Source organism: Plecotus auritus (assembly GCF_963455305.1).
Source record: "Plecotus auritus genome assembly, chromosome: 6".
NCBI lineage: Eukaryota > Metazoa > Chordata > Mammalia > Chiroptera > Vespertilionidae > Plecotus > Plecotus auritus.
The window spans coordinates 59,179,586-59,200,526 of record NC_137773.1 but is presented as its reverse complement, the minus strand read 5'-3'; the positions used below and the strand labels follow the sequence as shown (position 1 = coordinate 59,200,526).

At 37.3% G+C, this 20,941-nt stretch overlaps 2 protein-coding genes across 4 annotated transcripts in view; one reads left to right on the top strand and one right to left on the bottom strand.

Moving 5' to 3' along the window:
* The window catches only part of LRBA (LPS responsive beige-like anchor protein), a 526,493-nt gene that overhangs the window by 277,499 nt on the left and 228,053 nt on the right, over window positions 1-20,941 (top strand). The window lies entirely within an intron of this gene.
* On the bottom strand, window positions 631-5,527 carry MAB21L2 (mab-21 like 2). Its single transcript, XM_080671789.1, has one exon. It carries the CDS (start codon window positions 4,463-4,465, stop codon window positions 3,386-3,388), a length of 1,080 nt encoding a protein of 359 aa, XP_080527915.1. The 5' UTR covers window positions 4,466-5,527; the 3' UTR covers window positions 631-3,385.

The following is a 20,941-nucleotide window of genomic DNA, read 5'->3' as shown; positions in this document are numbered from 1 at the left end:
TTATGTTTATTTCATGAATGTGAATGGTAGGATTTGTTCTGAAAGGAAAGTCTCATTGAAAATGAGCAAAATAAGCATCCCGTAGAAAGAAAAGTGGTTTAAAAAAATTGGAATATTTTATTTTACACACTGATAGCTTTTGTGTGTGTGCATACTATATACATAGATACATGCATACACACATATATACATTCTGAATTTATTGGTGGAAGGTTCTTGGGTTTTGTAAACATGTGAATTATTAAGTTTTAGTGATTTTGAAGTATTTCAAAGTAGTTCTTGATGAAAATGTTATAATTTTATTGAAAACTTTATAATCATTTCTTGTCTTATGTATGTTTCTAACACAATGTTTCGAAATTGCTGCCTTTATTAACAAGATTTGATAAATTGTACAAAAGGAAAGCTACAGTGAAACAGCTCATTTTGACCTTGATAATTCAGCTAATCCAGCATAGAGAAATATTTAATTCAGATTTTTGCATTATTTTTTTACTTTGTCACAGAGCTGAAATGTCTGAAAATGTATTTTAGTTTCTTTAGGAAAGAAAGTTAACCAAAATGAATTACATTCTCTAATTTATGGTAGTTTGTGAGTTTTAGAGGCTGGAATTTAACTCAGAATATCGATTATGCTTTTGGACATACATGGCTTAAAATCTAAATTGTGATTTAAAGGTGTCTAAGTAATTGTACTCAGTATTGGAATTTTTGCCAGTCTTTGCAATTAGACTCAGTGAAGTTATTTGTTCCTTTGGGGGAAGTTATAACTTTTATTTCCCTCTGATCTTACTCTGTGTAGCATCATTAAATTAATTTTTCCCCTGTTGCTTGTGCAATGCAGGGATCTTTTACCTTAGTCACAGAAATTGTTTTGTACCACAGCAACCTGCCTAATGTTACAGAAATAAAAACTTCTGCTAATTTATATTGAAAAATTTGTCAGTCTGTTTTTGGAAGAATTTTTTATTTTGTATAGACATTGATGCTTTAAGGTTGTTTATAGTGAGGACACTTGTGTTGCTGCAGTGGTTTTCTTTTTTAGTTGCATCAAATTAAGGAGGGGAAAAGATACTGAATTTGGGGAAATTTTGTTTCTTCTTGTCAAAAGTTAAAAGCTTTTCCTGGGATAATTAGAGGGAGATATGTGTCTAATGCTGTAAATACTTTTGAGAGTGAAAAAATGGTCATTTTAAGATGTTATTTTAATCTTTTAAACTAAACATTGTCTTTAAATCATTACTTTGTAAATGTAAGCACCTCTTACTTGCTTTGAAAAGGTTCTTAAAAATCAGAACATTTTCCCCAGAGAATAAATTCATTTTTATTATTTTAAAAAAATAGTGTATTTGTCTGCACCTTCTTACAGTGCATTCGTTCTGCATCTACAGGAAGAGAGATCAGAAAAGACATAGTTTTAGAGTGGAGATGATTTCAGAGCTAATAAGATCAAAGTTTATATTTCTAGACTAGAACTATTTTTATTATGGAAATTTCACCAGGGAATCTTATGACTGAAGCCTGTTTGGTCAAGTGAACCAGAGCTCTAAGTACCTTCCTTGTTTTTCATCCATCTCTCCTGTTGTCCTGCTGCTCATCTGTCCTTACACACCCTCCCCCACTTCTTCCTCTGTTCTTTAAAATTGCTTTTTTAGGACATTTTTTCTTTATATCTCTCATTCATGGATTTTCTCATTAAATTAAAAACTGGAATAATTTAAAGAATAAATTTTACAGGATAACATCTGACATATGTTCTGTACCTGTGCCTCATCATTAGCATATCTAATGGAGTACATAGTTGCCTCCAGTATGAAGAAGAGAAATCAGTTCGTTTTGGATACTTTCAGTTTTACCAATTACTTTATTTTATAATCAGTTATTTCCTTGTTTTAAAAAGAAACCTTTCTTAAAGTTGAAATGTAATGGGTATATTGGATTGTTACCATAGAAAGGCAGAAAGAACAGAAAGTACTTTTCCTATTTGTAAATTCTTGAAACAGTAATATTCCTTTGGTCAGAAATATTGTATCCAAACCTTTTTTTGTTTGAATTGCCTATAAGAAGTTTCAGAATAATCATGAAAAATTCTGGGGATTTTTTTAAAAAATGACCATAGTGTTAACATTCATAACTAAGCAATTTAAAATATTGAAGTAATTCATAAATCTGGATTGTTCATATCACCATTTGCTAGGAAAAGGACTATTGCTATAACCACTTTATTCATTTTTTGGTGTGATTGATTTAACTGTTAAGTTTTTATTATTTAAAACTTGAAGAGGACAAATGATTGAAGGAAAAGTGTCAACTGATAGTGCTAACTCTTCAGAAAAGATCCATAAGTATTTCCTTTGAATTGCAGACTCAGAGTGATTTTTTAAAAATTATGGCATAAAAAGCAAATGCCTTCATTGTAAATGTGAAATAATTTTTCTCTTTAAAAATTAGGATCAAAATTTGTTTTTCTATATAAAATGTGTTCTTTTTTCAAATGTGAAGGAAGATATTACTTTTAATCTTAAAATCTAAAGAACAATCATTATATAGTTGGGTAAAAATTAATATTTTCTCTTTTCTAAGGATTTTGTTGGGAACTTGTATGATTAAACGTACAAAATGTGCTGTATTTGTGATTTTGCAAATTAGAGTTCAAATGGCAGCTTCTTGTATTTAGCTGCTCAAATTCACATCTTTACATTGTGAATTGTAAATTGTGATCTCACCTGCCTTCATTTAAGAACAATCCACGAACAGTCAATTACAATGTAAAGTAATATTTTTATTACTGTTTTCAACAAGACTGCTTAGGGTGAGGGTAGAGGTGCAAGAGAGGGAGGAGCACAATCTGACATTGGCACTGAGATACATTTAACATCAGCAAAACTTTTTTAAAAGAGAAATTTTACATATAATTAAATACTTTTTTTTTCACTTGGTGACAACATTCAGGCAACCCAAAACAAAATGAAATGAGGCAGAGAGAGAGAGAGAGAGAGAGAGAGAGAGAGAGAGAGAGAGAGAAGGAAGGAGAGAAAGGGAGAGAAGGAAAAAGGGAGAACTACTATACATTGATTTGAAAATGTACCTTGGGTTTCATTTTGTGGTGGCAAAGCCCGATTGCTTCTTTTGTGTGACCTCTTAAATTCACATTGTTTGGAAGAAAACGATCACTTTGTGCAAGAATGTGATTTTGTGTTGTTTGGTTTGTTGGTCGGGTTGCTCTCTTTTTGTTGGCTTGTGCACTCACGGAGGTCTGCTGCTTGGTTCCTGTTTCTTTCAGGTGCTCACATAAAAGTTTGTGTCCGGAGTTCCCGCTGTTGTCGTGTGTTGGGTGGATGAGAGCATTCCCGTTTGCATCGCTTTTCAAGCAGTCCCCAGCACCCTATAGTTTGTCTAGGCTTTTGGGATTGGTGAGAATTTCCCTGGCCAACCTCCAGGTCTGCTTGGCAGCACTCTCCAGGGCCGAGTGGGGCTTGCCCTGGAAAAGGTCGAGGTTGGGCAGAAAGTAGTGTGGGCAGCGGCGGCACTGCAGGCAGGAGATGAGCTGCAGCAGGATGCCGTTGAGCCGGTCGCCCAGGCACGCCTCGTCCCAGTCCGTTTCCCGCGGGTGTTTCTCGCACTCGTACAGCAGCAGCGTCTTCATGTGGTAGTTATTGAGTGGCTGGCCTGGCAGCTCCAGGTGGCGGTCCCGTAGGGTCTTCAGCACAGACAGACACTTGTTTCGGCAGCCGCCCATCAGCAGGCGGTTCTCGGCCTCCCCGAACTGTAGCACCCAGGCATCGCTCTCCGCGGAGCTCTGCTTGCCGGTCAGCGAGTAGCACTCCTTGGAGAGCAAGTTGAACCCTTCGGCCTTGACCTCTGCCACCCGATTGGGGCCCGGCCAGGGGATGTGAGGCATAGGCCACTGTGCCGCACTGCGAGGCCAGATACCAGTGCACTTGAACGCCGGAGTGATCTGCACCACGTAGCGCTCCCTGATGCGCAACTTGACTTCGCTGGTATCCGCGATCATCTTGACCACATCCCGATAGCTGCACTTGTCCACCGCCTGAGCCACCAGCGTCTGGAAACGTGAGCGTATCTTACGCGCGGAGAGGTAGCCGGACGCTGTGATGAACTCAACCCAGAGAGACATGCTCCGCTTCCTACCGTCGCTCAGTTTGAGCACCGCGCAGCCGGGCAGAGAGCCGTCGTCCACGAAGTTGAAGACGCCCATCTGGTTGAGGTAGAGCACCACCTCGAATTCTGTGGGCGAGATAACCTCCAGCCCCTCGTAGCGGGCATCGATCTCGCTCAGGGAACTGATGAAGCGAGGCTCCTGCACCTCCACTTCCTTTAGCACGTCCGAGACCACCTTACAGACCTCTCGGATGGTCTTGGCGATGGCCGCCTTGCGCGCTTGGCAGCGCTCCGTGTAGTATTTATTGAGCTGGTAAACCAGCTTGGCCTGAGCGGCGATCATGTTGGGGCACAGGTCCGGGCTATACACCGGCGTCTCGCAATACGTTGAGGGATCCAAGGCTCACACACTGGTGGTGGCCCTGCGGCTTGCAAAAGAGGCAGTGCGCTCCCCTTAAGCCCCACTTTCACTCTTGTTTTCCACCTGGGCTGACCCGCTGATGCTACAGCCGGCCAGATCTCTCTTTCCCCTCTGTCCGAAATCCTTTTCTTCTCCAGAAAATTAGAGAGGAAAAAAAAAGTGATCTTTAAAAAAGAAAAGTACCTGCTGGGACTTTCTTGCTTTCTCTTGATATGTAAAATAAAGATGTGCTTGCCGGAGAGATAAGGGGGAGGAGGGAAAAGAGAAGACAAGAAAACTTCAGGTTAACAAGAGGTTTAGTTTAGATATCTGCTGCCGAGATTGTCCAGAAATCTGGAAATGAGATCTTTTAAGTGCCAAAGTAAATTTAAAAATAAAAGCGAAACATTCAGTGTTTCATTCTTAAACTTGTCTCCCAAGCTGGTAGGACTTCTTCACTCAGCTTAGGTGAGTGCCTTCCTCACCCTCCCCCAAATGTAAGATGAAGGATGTAATTAATGTCCAGAGAGCAGCGAAGTGCACTGAGTCAGTGGCACCTCGGAGGTGTGCAGACGTCCCGCGCTCTCAGCGTGCTGGTCTGGCCACTTCTCAGGGGGTCGTGTTGTAGCGGTATTCCTCTTCCTGCTGGAGGCGTTGTTTGGACTGGACTTGCTTGTTTGCAGTGGGTTCTTCTTGTTTTTCTCTAGGTGCAAACCGCTGGAAGTTGTTTGATATTCATTTCTGCTTCGTAATTTATAATCTTGGCCCTCACAAAATGTATTTTAATGTGACGAAGTCTTTGCTTGCGTTGCATCTGGGGTTTAGTTATAATGATTCTAGGGTTTTTCTTCTCCTCCCCCTTTAGGTTGCTTGTGCAGATTCCACTTTCTGAGTCCTCTCTCCCTCCTCCCCTCTGAGGTCTCTCTCCCTATCCCCTCCTAATCTCTCTTCCCTCCCTTGCTCCCTCCCTTGCTCCCCTCTGCTCTCCTCTGCTCTCCTCTGCTCTCCTCTGCTCTCCTCTGCTCTCCTCTGCTCTCCTCTGCTCTCCTCTCCTCTCCTCTCCTCTCCTCTCCTCTCCTCTCCTCTCCTCTCCTCTCCTCTCCTCTTCTCTCTCGCTCTCTCTCTCACTCTCTCCCCCTCCCTCCCCTCTCTCTAAATCTCTCTAGCTCTCTTTCGCTCACCTCTGTCTCCCCACTCTCCCCTCTCCCTGCCTTGCTGTTTCCTGGAGTTATTTAGTTTATGAATGGTCCAGGGCCATCATGAGGGGGGTGGAGCTTCAGTTCGTACAATCGCTATCCAAGCTGTCACTGCTTTAGCCAATCCGAGAGAGAAGACAGGCATGCTTGGCCCACAGTAGCAGCCACCGCTGCGCTTGATAAAGGAAGAGGGTAAAGGGAGAAGTAAGAAAATAGGAGGAGATAGTAGAAGTCAAATGCTCACACACATTTTACAGCCCCCTCTTCTTTATCCTCCTCTCTTATCAGTTGCAAGGAAGAAAAAGAGTCTATATAGAAAGGACTTCCTGGAGATGACGGAGTAACGGGAGGGAGAGTAGCAGTGGTTCAGAAAGGTTTACTTTTTTTTTTTTTTCTATCAACATGGTGAAGAAGGTGCAAACTAACAAAATTACTTTCGCTTAAAGGCAAATGGGAGGAGGACGGGAATTTGGGAAAGGACCTAACATTTTCTAGATTTTCTTCTCTCGTAAAGTCTCCCCACCCCCATTGTTGCCAAGAGCCAGAGCAATTGCTGTATAAGTGCACCAGTGTGTGTGGGGGTGGGTATGGGATGAGGGTTTATCACTATAAATCTCTTTTCAGTAATTTTCATATGCTGTTTAAAAAAATGGGGCAGGACAAAAGTAGTGCAAGCACCTTGCTTGATAATTGATACTTCATAATTAAGATTCAGATATATTTAATGCTATTACTTTATTGTTACAAGGACTAACCATAATTAACCAGTTATTAGAAAATATATTTAAGTTGGGAGAGATGGTGCAGATTTATAGATGGTAGAATTTTGTTGGATATATGTTTACATCAAAATAAGTCACTGAAACTGTTTTAAACTTAAAAACGAAAGGAAGTAAATGTGAACCTGAATCAAAATTTTCTTAAAATGCCAATGTTGTAAATCTAATTTTGAATATTTTCGAAGGTAATACAGTTTCATTTGTAAAATGAATTTATTTTCATAATTGACTTTTGCTTTTAAAAGACTCACTACTGCAATGCAAAAATCTATAACTATCCTGTTATTGATTACACAGATGGCTTCACTCCTCCCTTGGCATTTCAATGAAACACATGCTTGTGCTTCAGTGTATGTATTGTACCCATTGTAGCGTTTCGGTACTTTTGTATGAAAAAGCTATAACAGTGTTTGTGATTTGCTCAATATTCAGGGTTTATGTTTGAACCTTGGATGTCTGTCTGGTTTCTGAGTCTTTTTTTAGACAAATCAAATAGGCGGTATTATTATTATTATTAGAGTCAGTACATTGTATTTTTTGATAATGCTGTAAGGATGAAACTCTATGAAGCCCTTTAGGGAAGACTGCGTTTTGCAAAACCTGGCATGCAGCTTTTTCAAAATCCTTTGGGAGGGCTTGACTTGCTTTCTTAAAACGGGACCAGGTGAACCTGAATTCATTTGCTTAGGGGAAGTTTATTTCTCTCCTCCTCCTTCATGCCAGATGCTTGGACCTCTTAGTCCTTTCTTATGTGGCTGGTGTAGTCCACTACCTTGTCACCCATTCACTTTGTTGTCCTAAGTCCCTTTCTAAAGAACCATTGGGACATTTTTTTAAAAAATTAAGTCAAATTTATTGCGTGGAATCTGTGTTCAGTAGTGAGGAGTTGGGATGAACAGTTGGAAGTAAGCATACTTGAAATTCGGACACAGCTTTAGTCAACTGCTCAGGAGTGGCAGAGACGTGGCGGGGGTGGGGGAGTGGGGCGGGAGGGACGCTGGGCTGCCTGAGGATCCTGAGCTGCGGTGCCTTCGGGGGTTGGCATGTGGGAAGCCCAGACTCCGTGGATAACGCGCCTATTGCCTGTGGGTCACACCGGCGCCCTGGGAAATATTACTGTGCAGGAGGGACACTTTGGTGCAGGGAGTTGTGTGAACAGCCAGGAAAGGGTCCTTAGCCTCGTCTCCTGAGGGCAGTTACTGGAGAGAGACTCCTGGCAGGGCCAGAGGGGGCAATGCTTTCCCTCCCCAACCCTCGAGGTGGCCACTTCTTCATTGCCTCTGGTCCTCACTGCCTGAGATGCCCCTGGGAGTGAGTGAGTGCAAAAAGGTCTGGGGGTGACCGCGGTAGTGCATCCTCTGGGCCATGGCGCTGCCTACTGCTGGTCCAGGGTAGGCGCCCTGGGACGTCAGTCCATGCCTTCTTTGCCTAGTGAGGCGGCCCAGGCCGTGCTGAGCTAGACGCCATTGCCTGACATCCCACTCCTCTCCTCTTCTCTTGTCTCTGCTCTGTCAAGCACAGCTAAGTTTCTTGCACCCTTTTCCCAGCGTTTCCCCAATTTTACAACAGAGGCTGAGAGTTGATAAAACATTACAAATGTTTTGATTTAAAAACAATCCATTACCAATTTACCCTGTCTAAGGTAGATGCTCTAGTAAATAATAAATCAGTTAAACAAAGGCGACTTTAATTTATTGTCGCAGTACTAATTAGAAACATCATTCGAGCAATAAACTTAAACACTTCCAGCAAATAATGCTCCCTCTTGCCAGTTCCCTTCTCCCCCTCCCCCACCCAACTCCCTAGGCCGCCTCTGCTCTCAGAACTGAACTGCTTCTGCTCGGTTTGCGAATCCGCTCTCTTCCTCTGGTTGAATAATTGAAGGGGGAAACGGTATCTGAGGAGGCTGTAATTGAAGAGCCCCTGTCACCTCTGCTTTTATGTATGTTAGTATAGAAGTCCATCAGCAGCTCCTTGATGGTGTATTAAAACGAAGTGGCAGCCCCTTCTGCAGAAGATACCATATTCTATTAAAGGAGACCAAGTGAGAGAAAGAAACTCTAGAGGCTAAAAGCCACTTCAAGTCTTCAGGCCGATTGATCTGTATTCTCTTGTTATAATCCATCTCATCATACTTGAGTTAATGAGGCAAAAGAGGGGGAGCGAAATCTGATGGTCCTTGACAAATTCATTAGGGAGGCTGCAGGACATTTTATTTGACTGTTAAACATCTTGTTTGTTTGGTTTAGACAGTGCCAACATCAGCTTGCTTCTGCCCAGACCTGTGATGTTAGGATAGCTGCAGACATTCCTAAAAAGAGGAAGACATTCAGGGTGTGATTTGAATTTTTTGTTTTGGATTTCCCGTAGTCCATAACCTTCAGACTTCTCTAGGCTTTACCTTCACCATCATCATTACATTCGGTACGTTTTATGAGGATGTAGAAGGTAAAACCGAGGTGGGGTGTTTTTAGTTACTATAAACTAAAGTGTGTATGTTTAAACTTTAGTCTGAAATTTCCTGTATCCTTTACAAAATGAGTCAAGTTTTAGCAAATACTATACTAGTTATTAAAAAAACGTGAATGTGTAAGTTCCGGATTACACATTACATCCTGTTTTTACTTGATCATGGTTAAATAAACTTTTAATTATTAATTGAATTTCCTCCCGTAGTGAAACACGAAAGCCAGAAACTTAGAAATAAAATTTTTAACTATTTACACAAATAAGATATTTTCAAAATAAAATTGGTATATTTTAACTTGGAGGCCTTTTTATATTTAAAATTAGAAGCAGAACTGGGTGCTCTTTGAATGGTGTTAAAGTAAGGTGATGAGTTGACCAAATACTTAAACTGAAAATATTTCTTACTGAAGAATAATGAGCAATTCAGCTAGAATGCTAATGTTATATTTTATTCAAAGATAATAATACAGTATTTTATTTTCTCAAAAAACTTTTCTTGAAAGGAAACAGTCCAATTGTGGTACTTTCTTGCATAGAGAATTCAGTTATATTTTCCTTCAGCAGTTGACTTAAAGAGCCTCAGCTCAAGTGCTTTCAGAAAGAACCCTGGCTTCCATTTCCAGGCAAACAGTATGAGGGAAAAGGAAAGCTAATGCTTTTTGTCTGTCATTTTTGTGCATTGCTGCACCGCTGATGAAGCTGGGACTGCTGGAGGGAATATATGGATTTGAAAAGAAGTGATTCAGTAGTTCATGTTGTGTTTCTCAGACGCAAAACCAAACTAATGGTTGAAGTCAGTGCTTCTGTACATCTGACAGTTATAATCCTGTTTATATTTCAAGAGAATACAGACGCCTCAAACAGCTTTATTTTTTGCTGATATTTACTCATGAGAAATAAATCTATTTACTGAGTTAAACTTCAGTGCATTTTCTACTTCATCATATCACTGAGAGTAAAAAGGTATCCATTATTTTATTATCTGTAGAAATAGAATATATTAATAATATTTACTAAAGAGTATACAGATACTAGATTGCATGAGACTGATGTTGTCTTCTAAGAAAACATTTGCATATAAAAATCAGATTGTTAACTTAAAAAACCCAATTCTGAAGGATTTGTACTTTTTCAAAAACAAAGTACACCATATTTGCCTGTATATGTTCTGATCATCTAAAATCTGATTTTGAAACATATATGAGGTTGCTAAATTTTTGGTTCTAATACAGTTAATCATTCAACATATTTATAAAAATGCTTGACTTTTTTTAATGCTTGACTTTTTAAAAAATAATTTTTGGGTCAAAATATTAATGGGGAAATAAATAACTATTACATTTTCTGGTTTTAAAATTCCAGTCAAAACAAAAAGAAAATAACCCAGACAATGTGTTAGTGTATTAGTTGATGAAATTTTATTGAAGTAATTACATTAAAATATCTGTAAGAAACTTTAACAACAATACTGTCAGAATTATACTATTCACATTGTATTAAAAGTCAAATCAAAGAATTTTTTTTTCCCTATTCTGATCTAATTTTCCCAAACTCTGAAGTATCATAGAGATCGTTTGTGTGTATTGATAACTATTATTCTGGAATCAATCTAGAAAATAATCAGTAACTGAATATTTTCTTTGAAGAGTTTACTGTAGTGTCTATTAATTTTAAATGGTAAGAAATGTTGCTGGAACAAGTTTTCTCTAACACCGCCCACTCCCCCCCCCTCCACCCTCACACACAAAATAACTTTTGATTGGTAACCCAGGAGTATTATTGTTCTCATTTGAATAGTTTGAACTTAAGATAATCTTCTGTTAGGTAAAAGCAATAGCTTTAGCTTTGTATAGTAAGCCTATCAAGCTGTACTGAAAAATACATGTTTTTATGTACTTTTGAGTATTGTTTGTAGGCCTTTAAGTTTGTTTGGGTTACGTGAGGCAACATATATGATTAGTGATGTTTATACCTATTAAACGTTTATAAGTCTAATTCTTATATTATTTAGTAGGATGAGAAAATTCAGAGTATGATACATGTTAGTTTTCCCCCAAGCTGTATATATGAGTACTTTATTAAGCTGTGCAGAGTTTGATCTCACCAAAATGTATAATGATAGAGCAAAGACCCTGTATTCATGAAAGTGGAAGTAAAAAGCTTTTAGCCTGACTAAAAAGTGAATACTATTGTATTACTGAAGCTAGGATATGAAATTTAAGGAAATTAAAGTTAATTCAGCAAGAATTTTTCAGAAGGTGTTTCATTGAACTTATTGTAGTCTGACTTATGTTGTACTCATCTTTTGGTCTTACCAATAAATCATTTAGCTTTTTCTCATTTCAAATATATATATTTTTGAGTTGTACCTATTATATTCTTTCATTTCCATATATAGTTAAACATTTGCTCTGAAAAGTTAGAATAAGATCCATCTATCCTCCCTTTCTCCTTCTATCCCTCTCTTTATCCTTCCCTTTCTTCCTTCTTCCCTTCCTTTCCTTAACAATTTGAATGTACTAAAGTACTATGAGGTAAATATTAAATTTTACCTGTCAAATAGCTTTGTCTTTCATAACTCACTATAAAATCTTCAACAATGAGAGGGTGCTTTTAGTGGAGCCAACTCTTAACCATTTAAGGAATGATTACATAATTTGTGGAATCTTATTTGTTTTTCTTTCACCTAGAGAACCAAATTTTACTGGTCTTTTAATATCACTTACAGAAGGTAGATAGGAAAATAAGGATTAGTGAATATTGAAATTTATGCCAAATTAATCCAAATTTTATAGTTTAATGAAGGTGTGATATCCTTTGTTTAGAAGCTACTACTACTGATTCACTTGTAGAACATGGTTCTTCAGATCTTAGAGCCATCCCCATTCCTATTTCTACTTCCCCTTTGTGATCAGTGCCAGACATTTATGGAACAGATGATTGAGATTAGGGGTATAGATTATGCCGTACTGAGGTCTACTTAGTCCAGATTCTATATACTTTTTGGTCATTCGAGACATATTATGGACCTGTGTTTAAAATTATTAGTTAAGCATATCCTATTGGTAATTTTTTGTTATTCTGTAGGAAAACTAACCTTTTTAAAATCTTAGTTTATTTTAAAATATATTGGTTCTTCAGCACTTCATCTGTATTGTTATTAGTAGTAGTAATAATTTGGCATCAATCTTCTGCTAAGATTTCAGGGAATTTTTAATGGACTTTTTGTTATTTTTTAGTGGAAATGTTAAAAATCTAGCTTGTTCATTCTTTCAAACATTGTGAGTTAGAGTAAAAAAATGATGTGCTGAGAGGTTATTCTAATTCTTTGAAGTGGTTAAAGAACAACAAAAATCCTTCATGGTTCTAGTCTAGGTATAGAAGATATCTGTATGGTATAAATGAAATAATATTTAATGATCTGAAGAATTGAAAATTTTCTTTAACCATCTGAAATAAAGCTGGGATATAAAACAGCTGTCTTGGCCTGTGAATATCAAGGTTCTGCCAGTCTGTTTCTCTTCTGAGGGTTTTCCTATCTTCCCTTATTATCTTTGGATCCTACAGCATCATTCTCTTATGTTCTGTTTTTGTCTCGAGACAAAACCTGGGTTAGTAGGTTTAAATCAGCCTAGATAGAGTGAAAAATCTTTGATCTATGGCTATGACTGTTTTCAAATGATTTGCTTGCTGGGACCAGACACTATCCATGCCCTTTCACTTTGCTATCAGATAGGTACACACAAAGGACCTGAAAGGCTACCAGATGCACAGTTAATCATCATATTAGATAAGTGAAGGGTTCCAAGCATGCTCAATTAGAACTTCTCTTTCTAATAGTTATTTGTTCTACAGTACCTTGTTGGGTAAATGCTCTACACATCTTCTAATCTTTTCTGCAAATTAGTCAAAACTTTCTATAAATTGTAGCATCAATTAAAAATGAATGACACAAAACTATGTACTTTTTTAAAAATAGAAGGTTGTTGCTATCACATAACTTACATGGATAGGTAAAATAAAGGGAGACAGTCCTGAATTTTTGTTCTAGCTTGGCTACAAGTGATCTAAGTGAACTTGATCAAGTGACTGTTTCTACTCACTATTTTTTCAATTATAAAATGGGGATAGGGATTAGGAGTTCTTTTCTACCTTTCTAGATACAAAAAAAAAAATCTTCAATTTCCTACCATAACATGAGTAAAGTTGTAGTTTATATCTTACTAGTTTATTTCAAAATAGAAATATTTCTGCAAAATTTAGGCTTTAGTGCTGCTTCATTATAAGTACATGTAAAAAGTTTTAAATCTTAACCTAAGGATATGTTTTTTAATTGCTTTTTTTTTAAGAGAGCGAGAGAGAGAGAGAGATACAGTGAAACATCTATCAATTGCCTCCTGTACACACCCTGACCAGTGATTGAACCTGCACCTAGGTGTGTGCCCTGGGTATGGGGGAATCAAACCCATAACTTTTTTGGTGTACAGGGCCATTCGCCAACCAACTGAGCAACCCGGCCAGGGCGATACCTATTTTTTAACAAGAAAAAAAATCATATAAACGAATAAACTTATATATGGTTATAGTTTGTGTTTTAGATTTAAGGAAAAAAATTACAAATTATAGATTGAAGACAGTTGTGAGGGGCAACCAAATAGCAACATGGAATAAATTCTAAGAGTATGATGATTACTGTTGGTAGTCATTGCATCATAAAATGTGAAAACAAGCCAGGCTGTGTATTCCTGTATATATAGAAAAACATTGTTTTAAAGGTGTCCACAAGGTTAGCAGGTTTGTTTTTCTTAAAATGTTGAGTTGACTCAATGTTTTTGGCATTTGCATTAAGATTAGTTATTCTATAGATATTAGATCTTGAAGCTAAAAAAAAAAAAAATCAAGTTTACAATTAACCTTTTAAAAAATATAGTAATACCAGTCTTCTTCTTAGAGAAATGACATTCTTCTAAGCAGCTATAATATTACCATATTCATGTTGTGTTAAAGATAGATCCAAGCAGGGAAATGGTTTTGAAAACGTGAGTCACTAAAGTAAGTAAAGTTTTATACTGCTTTCTCATGCTTTTCTCTTGTTTTCATCAGAAGATCTGACAAGCATAAAAGTGTTAACATCTTTTATTTTACAGATGTTCTTAGTTTCCTCTCAAACTGTAAAAGATGCTGTATCAGAGCAGCATGGTAGGAAATAATTTCAACACCTCCCTTCACTTATGCAGTCCTTTATTGTCTAAGCTTGTGGATATTTTTGGAGAGAGGGGGAAGTGAGGCAGGAAAAGACCTTATATTGAGGCCTAATTTTTCTCATTTTGAGATATTGCTCGGTCTGTCTTCTGTATTATAAATTCTTTCTAAAATAGTTTTTCAGTTAGAATTGAGTTATTTTCACTTCTGTGTTGTGTTCATCGGAAGTATCTCGTTAATGCAATAGCAGTGCCAGGTGACCACTGAGAAAGTTGTTGATGGACACTCGGTGGGTTTGCAAAGTGCAAACCTAAAAGACTAAGAGATGAGAAATGCATTGCTATTGGTGAATTTATGTTTTATCTCACTTCTCTTGAAAATTTATGAGTGGCATGGCTTAAGGGTCCTGGAGTTGTGTGTTCCAGGGCTTGCCCCTACTGATAACACCCTTGTTGGCGTGAAAGTGCAATGCAAATTATGACAGTTACAACCTTCTGTTTTGTTTAACCTGTCAGTAGATTTCCTGGCTCAGTGCTGAGGGCAATGGTGTGTTCAGCTAGTCCATATTCACCTAAACTTAAAAGGTCAGGTTTCTACAGGCAAGCCTAGTCAAAGCCTAATTGATGAGGAGGGCATGGAGACAGAATTTACTGTTCTGTTGGCTAGTTTCATATCGTTAGGTTGTCCTGAAAGCATCAGGCAGTCACAGCCCCTTTCATGTAAGTGCTGACCCTAGACAGGAGCTGACAATCAAAGGAGGCAGCCACAGGAACCAGTGCAAGTAGGCTATTGATTTTTCAGTTAGGTCTAAGTAGTTTGTAGTATGGGTAATGGGTGACAGAGGCAGGTATGTCATTATCAATGAGCTCCAGAACAGTAGCGACAACCCTCTCTCATATTTCCTTCCTCACTGACAGTATGCATCCAGAGGCGGTCAATAAATCGCCCAACCTTTAACTGACAAGTGACTGGAGGTTTAGGTTGAGGGGTGGAAGTTATAGAGCTAAACTTCTTTACTCGAACATGTACTGGATCTGGCAAGAGAGTCGGTAATTATATTGTAAGTTTCTGAAGTTTTAATTTGGATAAGACTGTGCAACTATGAAAATCAGTTTGCTTTTAAGCTTTTGAGAATTTAAGAAGCATATTTACCTAGTTAAGACATAAAGAAATGAGCTAATTAGTTATAAAGGAACCCTGCAAGGTTACTTAGGACAGGTTCTTATGTAAAGTTTTGCTTATATTGTAGACTAGATTTTTATTTAATCATGATATTCCTGTTATAAAAGTTCAGCAATTAGAAATTGCCTCTCAAAATCCTTTTTAATTTCTAGTCTCCTCTTAAATGTTTTGACTGCAGACCCATTTTAAATAGAAGAAAAAAAAACTCGAACCATTTGTAAATATGATGTATTAGCCACTAAGCAGTTGCTATTTGACCTTCAAATTCGTTTTATATTACTTTTCACAATAAAATAGTCAGGAATAGACCACTTAATGATTAAAGTTTGATGAATTATGGTTGCTTCTGAATTTAAAAAGAAGTGAGGCTGATTTTTGTTTTAAAAGCATTTCATATGGATATTTACGTTAAAAGATAGATACAATTTATGGTCACATAAACACAAAAGTGTAACAGGTTTTGACTAAAAGTTCACATGTTCTAAAAGGATATAAAATAACTTAGAGGTACTTTTAATTTAAACCAACCTCTATTTTGTTACTAAACGTAAGGAACATAAAGAGAAGATAATATTTATAACTAGAAGTGGGAGTTTGGGCTGTACCAGGTTCCTTGCAAACTATCACATGCTTACATTTTTTGAAAACTTTAAACAAATTGAAGTAAAGCAGAAAAGTAAATGTTTTTTAAAACTTCCTTAAATAACGTATCACTGTGATATCTTGTTTAACACTGTGATATTGTACAGAACCAGAGTGTAAGTCTAGCATCATCTAGCTGCAGAGTACCTTGCATGACCACATGAATCATTTTCATTTGTCTAATGCAACTGAAATTCCTTTAAAAAACCCCAAAAACAACTAACCAGCAGGTCAATGCACACTAAGGGTATTGGTGCTTAAATATTTTCTTAAGTTTGAAGTGATATATCTTCTACTCTAAGGAACAGAGAATATAAATTTGAATGTAGTGAAGGAAGGGCTACTATTGAACTATTGCAATCTTAGTTTTAAGGAAGCTTTGGGGTTATGTAATAAATATTTAGAGAAATTTTATTCAAATTTCTTGAATTAATCACCTTATGGGGCTTACACATTGTTAAAGCAAGATTCCTTTTAGAATCAGTTTCCCCCAGGTTGTGTATTAAGTCATTCACTTAATCTGTGCTTTTCTATTGGATTACATAAAAGATTTAGCTGCGAATCTTGTCATCTTTATATTGTTAGCTATATTCTAGGTGCAGCTTCTTTTGCTGTATTTGCAATCTTTCCTGAATAGAGGGTTGTTGTTGTTGTTTTTTTTTTTGTTTTTTTCAGGAATTAAAAAAAAAAAAAAGCTGAAGAAAGGGGACAAATTAAATTTTCATGAAAGAAAATCCTAATCAGCAGTGACAGTATAAGAGAAAGATGATTGCCACTTGGTCATTGTGGAGAGGCACTTAGATTTGGTGTCAGTGCTTCTGTTAATGATGACTAATGTCTTTCTTGAAGCAAGTGCATGCTCCCACATACTGCTACAGACTAGACAGAGGGCTCAGCAGTAGGTACTACTCAGCACAGACATTGGGTGTCCTGCAACAAAGGCCCTTTTTTGCAGTCAATTTGACAGTCTCTGTTATTAGAAAAACGCAAACATAATTCTGAGGCATTTAAGAACACATTTGAAACTTTTATGTCTAACACTAAGAGATGTTATTTTTAAATTAGAATGCAAAGAAATCAAGCAACGTTAATGAGATGTGCTCCCTATTTTGTCACCTACAGGAATGGGCACATAACATACACTTCCACTGTACAGGATCACTTGTGTTAGGAAAGTTTTAAAAAGAGACAGACTTGCAGCAGGTTCATTTCATACTGCATGGCTATATCCTGAACAAACACTTTATAGTTATAAAAGAGAATGCATGTCTCAAAAGATCTTTTTAGATCTTTTCATCTTAAATATATTGGTTACAAAAAGATGACATGTGTTGTTTCTTCAGCTTTTCCCCAAAGTCTAAGACCTTTCAGAAGGGCATTTGCAATGCTTGTCATATTTTTTCATATATATCTTATTGGCCTGACATGTCTTGAGAACCATGAGAACACAGATGTCATTGAATTCAGACAACACTAATTACTCTGGGATTTTTGCAGCCTCAGTGCCCGCATGTAACTGTCGATTATGATTGTTCATGCAGCCTACAGTGGGGACAGTTTGCACATGAAAATAGTGAGACACAAAAATAGTGAGATGGGCCTTTTAGTCCCCTATTGTTCTCCAATAGAAGTTAGAATAAAAAAAATTCCTGACACATCAATTTCATTCCCTATTTTACATTTGAACCATATTTGGGAAACATTTTCCTTTCTGAAGTAAGTGTGTTATGCTTTAGAGTTCAGTGAAATCTATTATCCATCTGTTCTTTAACCTTCTTGAACAATCTTCTACATTACTTTGTCTTTAAGCTTCATGGGAAATTTCTTTATGTAGCTTATAGTTTGAGAGAAACACTAATTGTCGTATGAGTCTTTAGACAGTGACAGTGCAACACAATAAATATGTATGATGTGTTCTTCTGGAGTGCAATTTAATGTTTAATGAGAAGCTGCAGCAAATATGGTTAGTCTCAATTTAGATAAGTGCAATCATCTTATGCTTTTAACACAGGTCAGTTCTTTTCTTTGTTTTATTCTGTCTGTAACATTCTGGATTTCAGTTGATGATTCATGGTGTTTAGGTGGTTTTCAAATATCAGAGGTCAAATGGTGGTCAGATCTGGACCCTCAATATTAAATGTGAAGACCAAATACATGTTTTGAAATAAAGCATAATCTATGTTAATCACCGATTGAAAATAGAAAATGCCAATAATGTAACTTCATATGCTGATGAAGCAGAAATGGAAGCAGCTTGATCAAAGATGTATGATGAGATAAAACTGCAGTCTCTGCTGTACAGTTATAGTAATTATGACTAATGAACCGTCCAGTCTGGATGAAATGGCATGCCCACAGGGACTGTGTCCAATCAGTTGTGACTTATGCAAACTGAACAAACCATTGATGGGCTTCCAAATTCTGTATCACAAGAAATATATTCTTTGTTATTCATATAACTTTTGTGAGGGTAATGTTCAGGAATTGGAAGATATCTAAATATTGTTAAATATAGAATATAATTATTTTTATCTTATCATATACTTATTTAAAACTGAACACTTATTTTTATATGACCTCTGTTTTACTTCTCCTTTCTTAAACACACTTTGGTTGGTACTCTAGTACAAATTCTGTGACTTCCTACTTGTTCTTCTATTGTGCTCCTTTTGAACATTCCCTCTTTTTTAGAGCTTATTGTCAGGGTATATTGTTCACTAACCAGATACTGCAGATATGCTTTTACCATAATATAGGACCTGCAAGGCATTTACTATGTAAGAGCCTTGTTCAAGTACTTTACCTATGTTAAGTCGCAGATCCCCACAACAACCCTTTCAGGTAGGTGCTATTTGTTATGACCATTTCACAGATGAATAAACTGAGATGTGGGAAGGTGAGTAAGTTGCCCAAGGTTACCTGCTCTTATTAACTTTAGATATCCCTGTAGAGGTTAGTTATATTCTTCTGGCCCAAACCTATTTCTGAGTTATCCTCGTGTTCTTTTTCTTTCAACCAGGATTACATTTTTGTTGTTTTCTGGCATCTGTCAAAACTGCTATGATATTTTAAAACTGATGGCTAATGTGCAGTTTTTCATGTCCCTAAAGTCTAGTTATGTTCAGGCCCCTAAACTCCTTCATTTGGTATATTTTAAGTGACTCCAGCTCTCATGATGGAGTTTAAGAATGCATGATTTTTTAAAATTGATTTCAGAGAGAGGAAGGGAGAGGAAGAGAGGAATAGAAACATCACTGATGAGAGAGAACCATTGATCAGCTGCCTCCTGCATGCCCCATACTGGGGATCAAGCCAGGAACCCAAGCATATGCCCTGACCTGTAATCGAATGGTGAACTTCTGGTTCATGAGTTGATGCTCAACCACTGAGCTACACTGGGCAAGAATGCATGATTTTGTTTTGAATATACATTTAAAATGTAATAAATATGTTCATTTGATTTACTCTTGAAACTGCAATGAGAAAACAACCTACTCATTTAAAAGAAAGTAAGTTGTGCTGGTAAAATAAGCTTGGTTAGTTTTTTTTTCCAATTTAAATTCTTAATTGTTTAAAGTATTACATAAGTCTCCTTTTCCCCTCATTGACCTCTCCCCGGCCACTTCCACCCCCAGCACATGCCCTCACCCGTCTACTGTCTGTGTCAATTGGTTGTGCTCATATGCATGCATACAAGTCCTTTGGTTGATCTCTTACCTCCTCACCCTCCACCTTCCCTCATAGGTTGGACAGTCTGTTTGATTCTTCTATGTCTCTGTTTCTATTTTTGTTCATCAGTTTATATTGTCCATTATATTCCACAAATGAGTGAGATCAGATAATATTTATCTTTCTCTGACTGGCTTATTTTGCTTAGCATAATGCTCTCCAGTTCCATCCATGCTGTTGCAAATGGTAAGAACTCCTTCTTTTTCACAGCAGCATAGTATTCCATCATGTAGATGTACCACAGTTTTCTAATCCACTCATCTGCTGATGGGCCCTTAGGCTGTTTCCAAATCTTATCTATGGTGAATTGTGCTGCTATGAACATATATCCTTTCTGATTGGTGTTTCTGTTTTCTTGGGATATATTCCTAGAAGTGGGATCACTGGGTCAAATGGGAGTTCCATTTTTAGTTTTTTGAGGAAATGCCATACTGTTTCCACAGTGGCTGCGCCAGTCTGGTTAGTTTTCTTCTGAGATTATCCACACTAAAGGTTTTCTCATCAAACCAAGTATAGTCCTCATCTTAATGACTTATTTCCAGCGCCTTACACCTCACTACTTTTTAGATAGTAGGTATTCAACAAATATTTGTGGAAAGAAGGAGGGAACAAAGGAAGGAAGGGAGAACTTTCCAGTAATTCCGTAACTCAGTGATGCCACCAAATGCATGCTTTTAGAAGAGAATAAAACAGCCCGTTACTGTGCTATTATTCTTTAAAATCCTTAAAACTCTACCTGACCAACTTGTTTCCCATTGACCCCCAACCTGCAGTATTCATCTTTCCTGGCTTGCTTCCATGTATTTGTCCTGAAGTGCCCCACAGAGCTCTTTCAATATTCCACTTATCATCAGTCCCATACAGTGTAATGTATGTTTTTGTCATCTCCCCAATGTCATTTTCCATGTTTCCTCTACCTTTAACTTACCAATGTGAAAAGTTATGAAAGGCAGGCATCATCTTACTTATTTGATAGCATGACTAGATACAAAGTACATGCTCAATAAATACCTTAAGGTAGACTGATAATTTTGAACCTCTCCTGTTTCCAACAGATTTCTTCCTATCTCCAAGGTCAAAATTTTAAAGTGAGATTTCTAAAGATAATGTTCTGAAAGTCTTTAAAGACTCATTTGAAATGAGATTTATGCAACGGTAATATTGAGCTCTTACTCTGTGCCAGGCAGTAAACTAAGCACTTTGTCTTAATCCTCTCAACA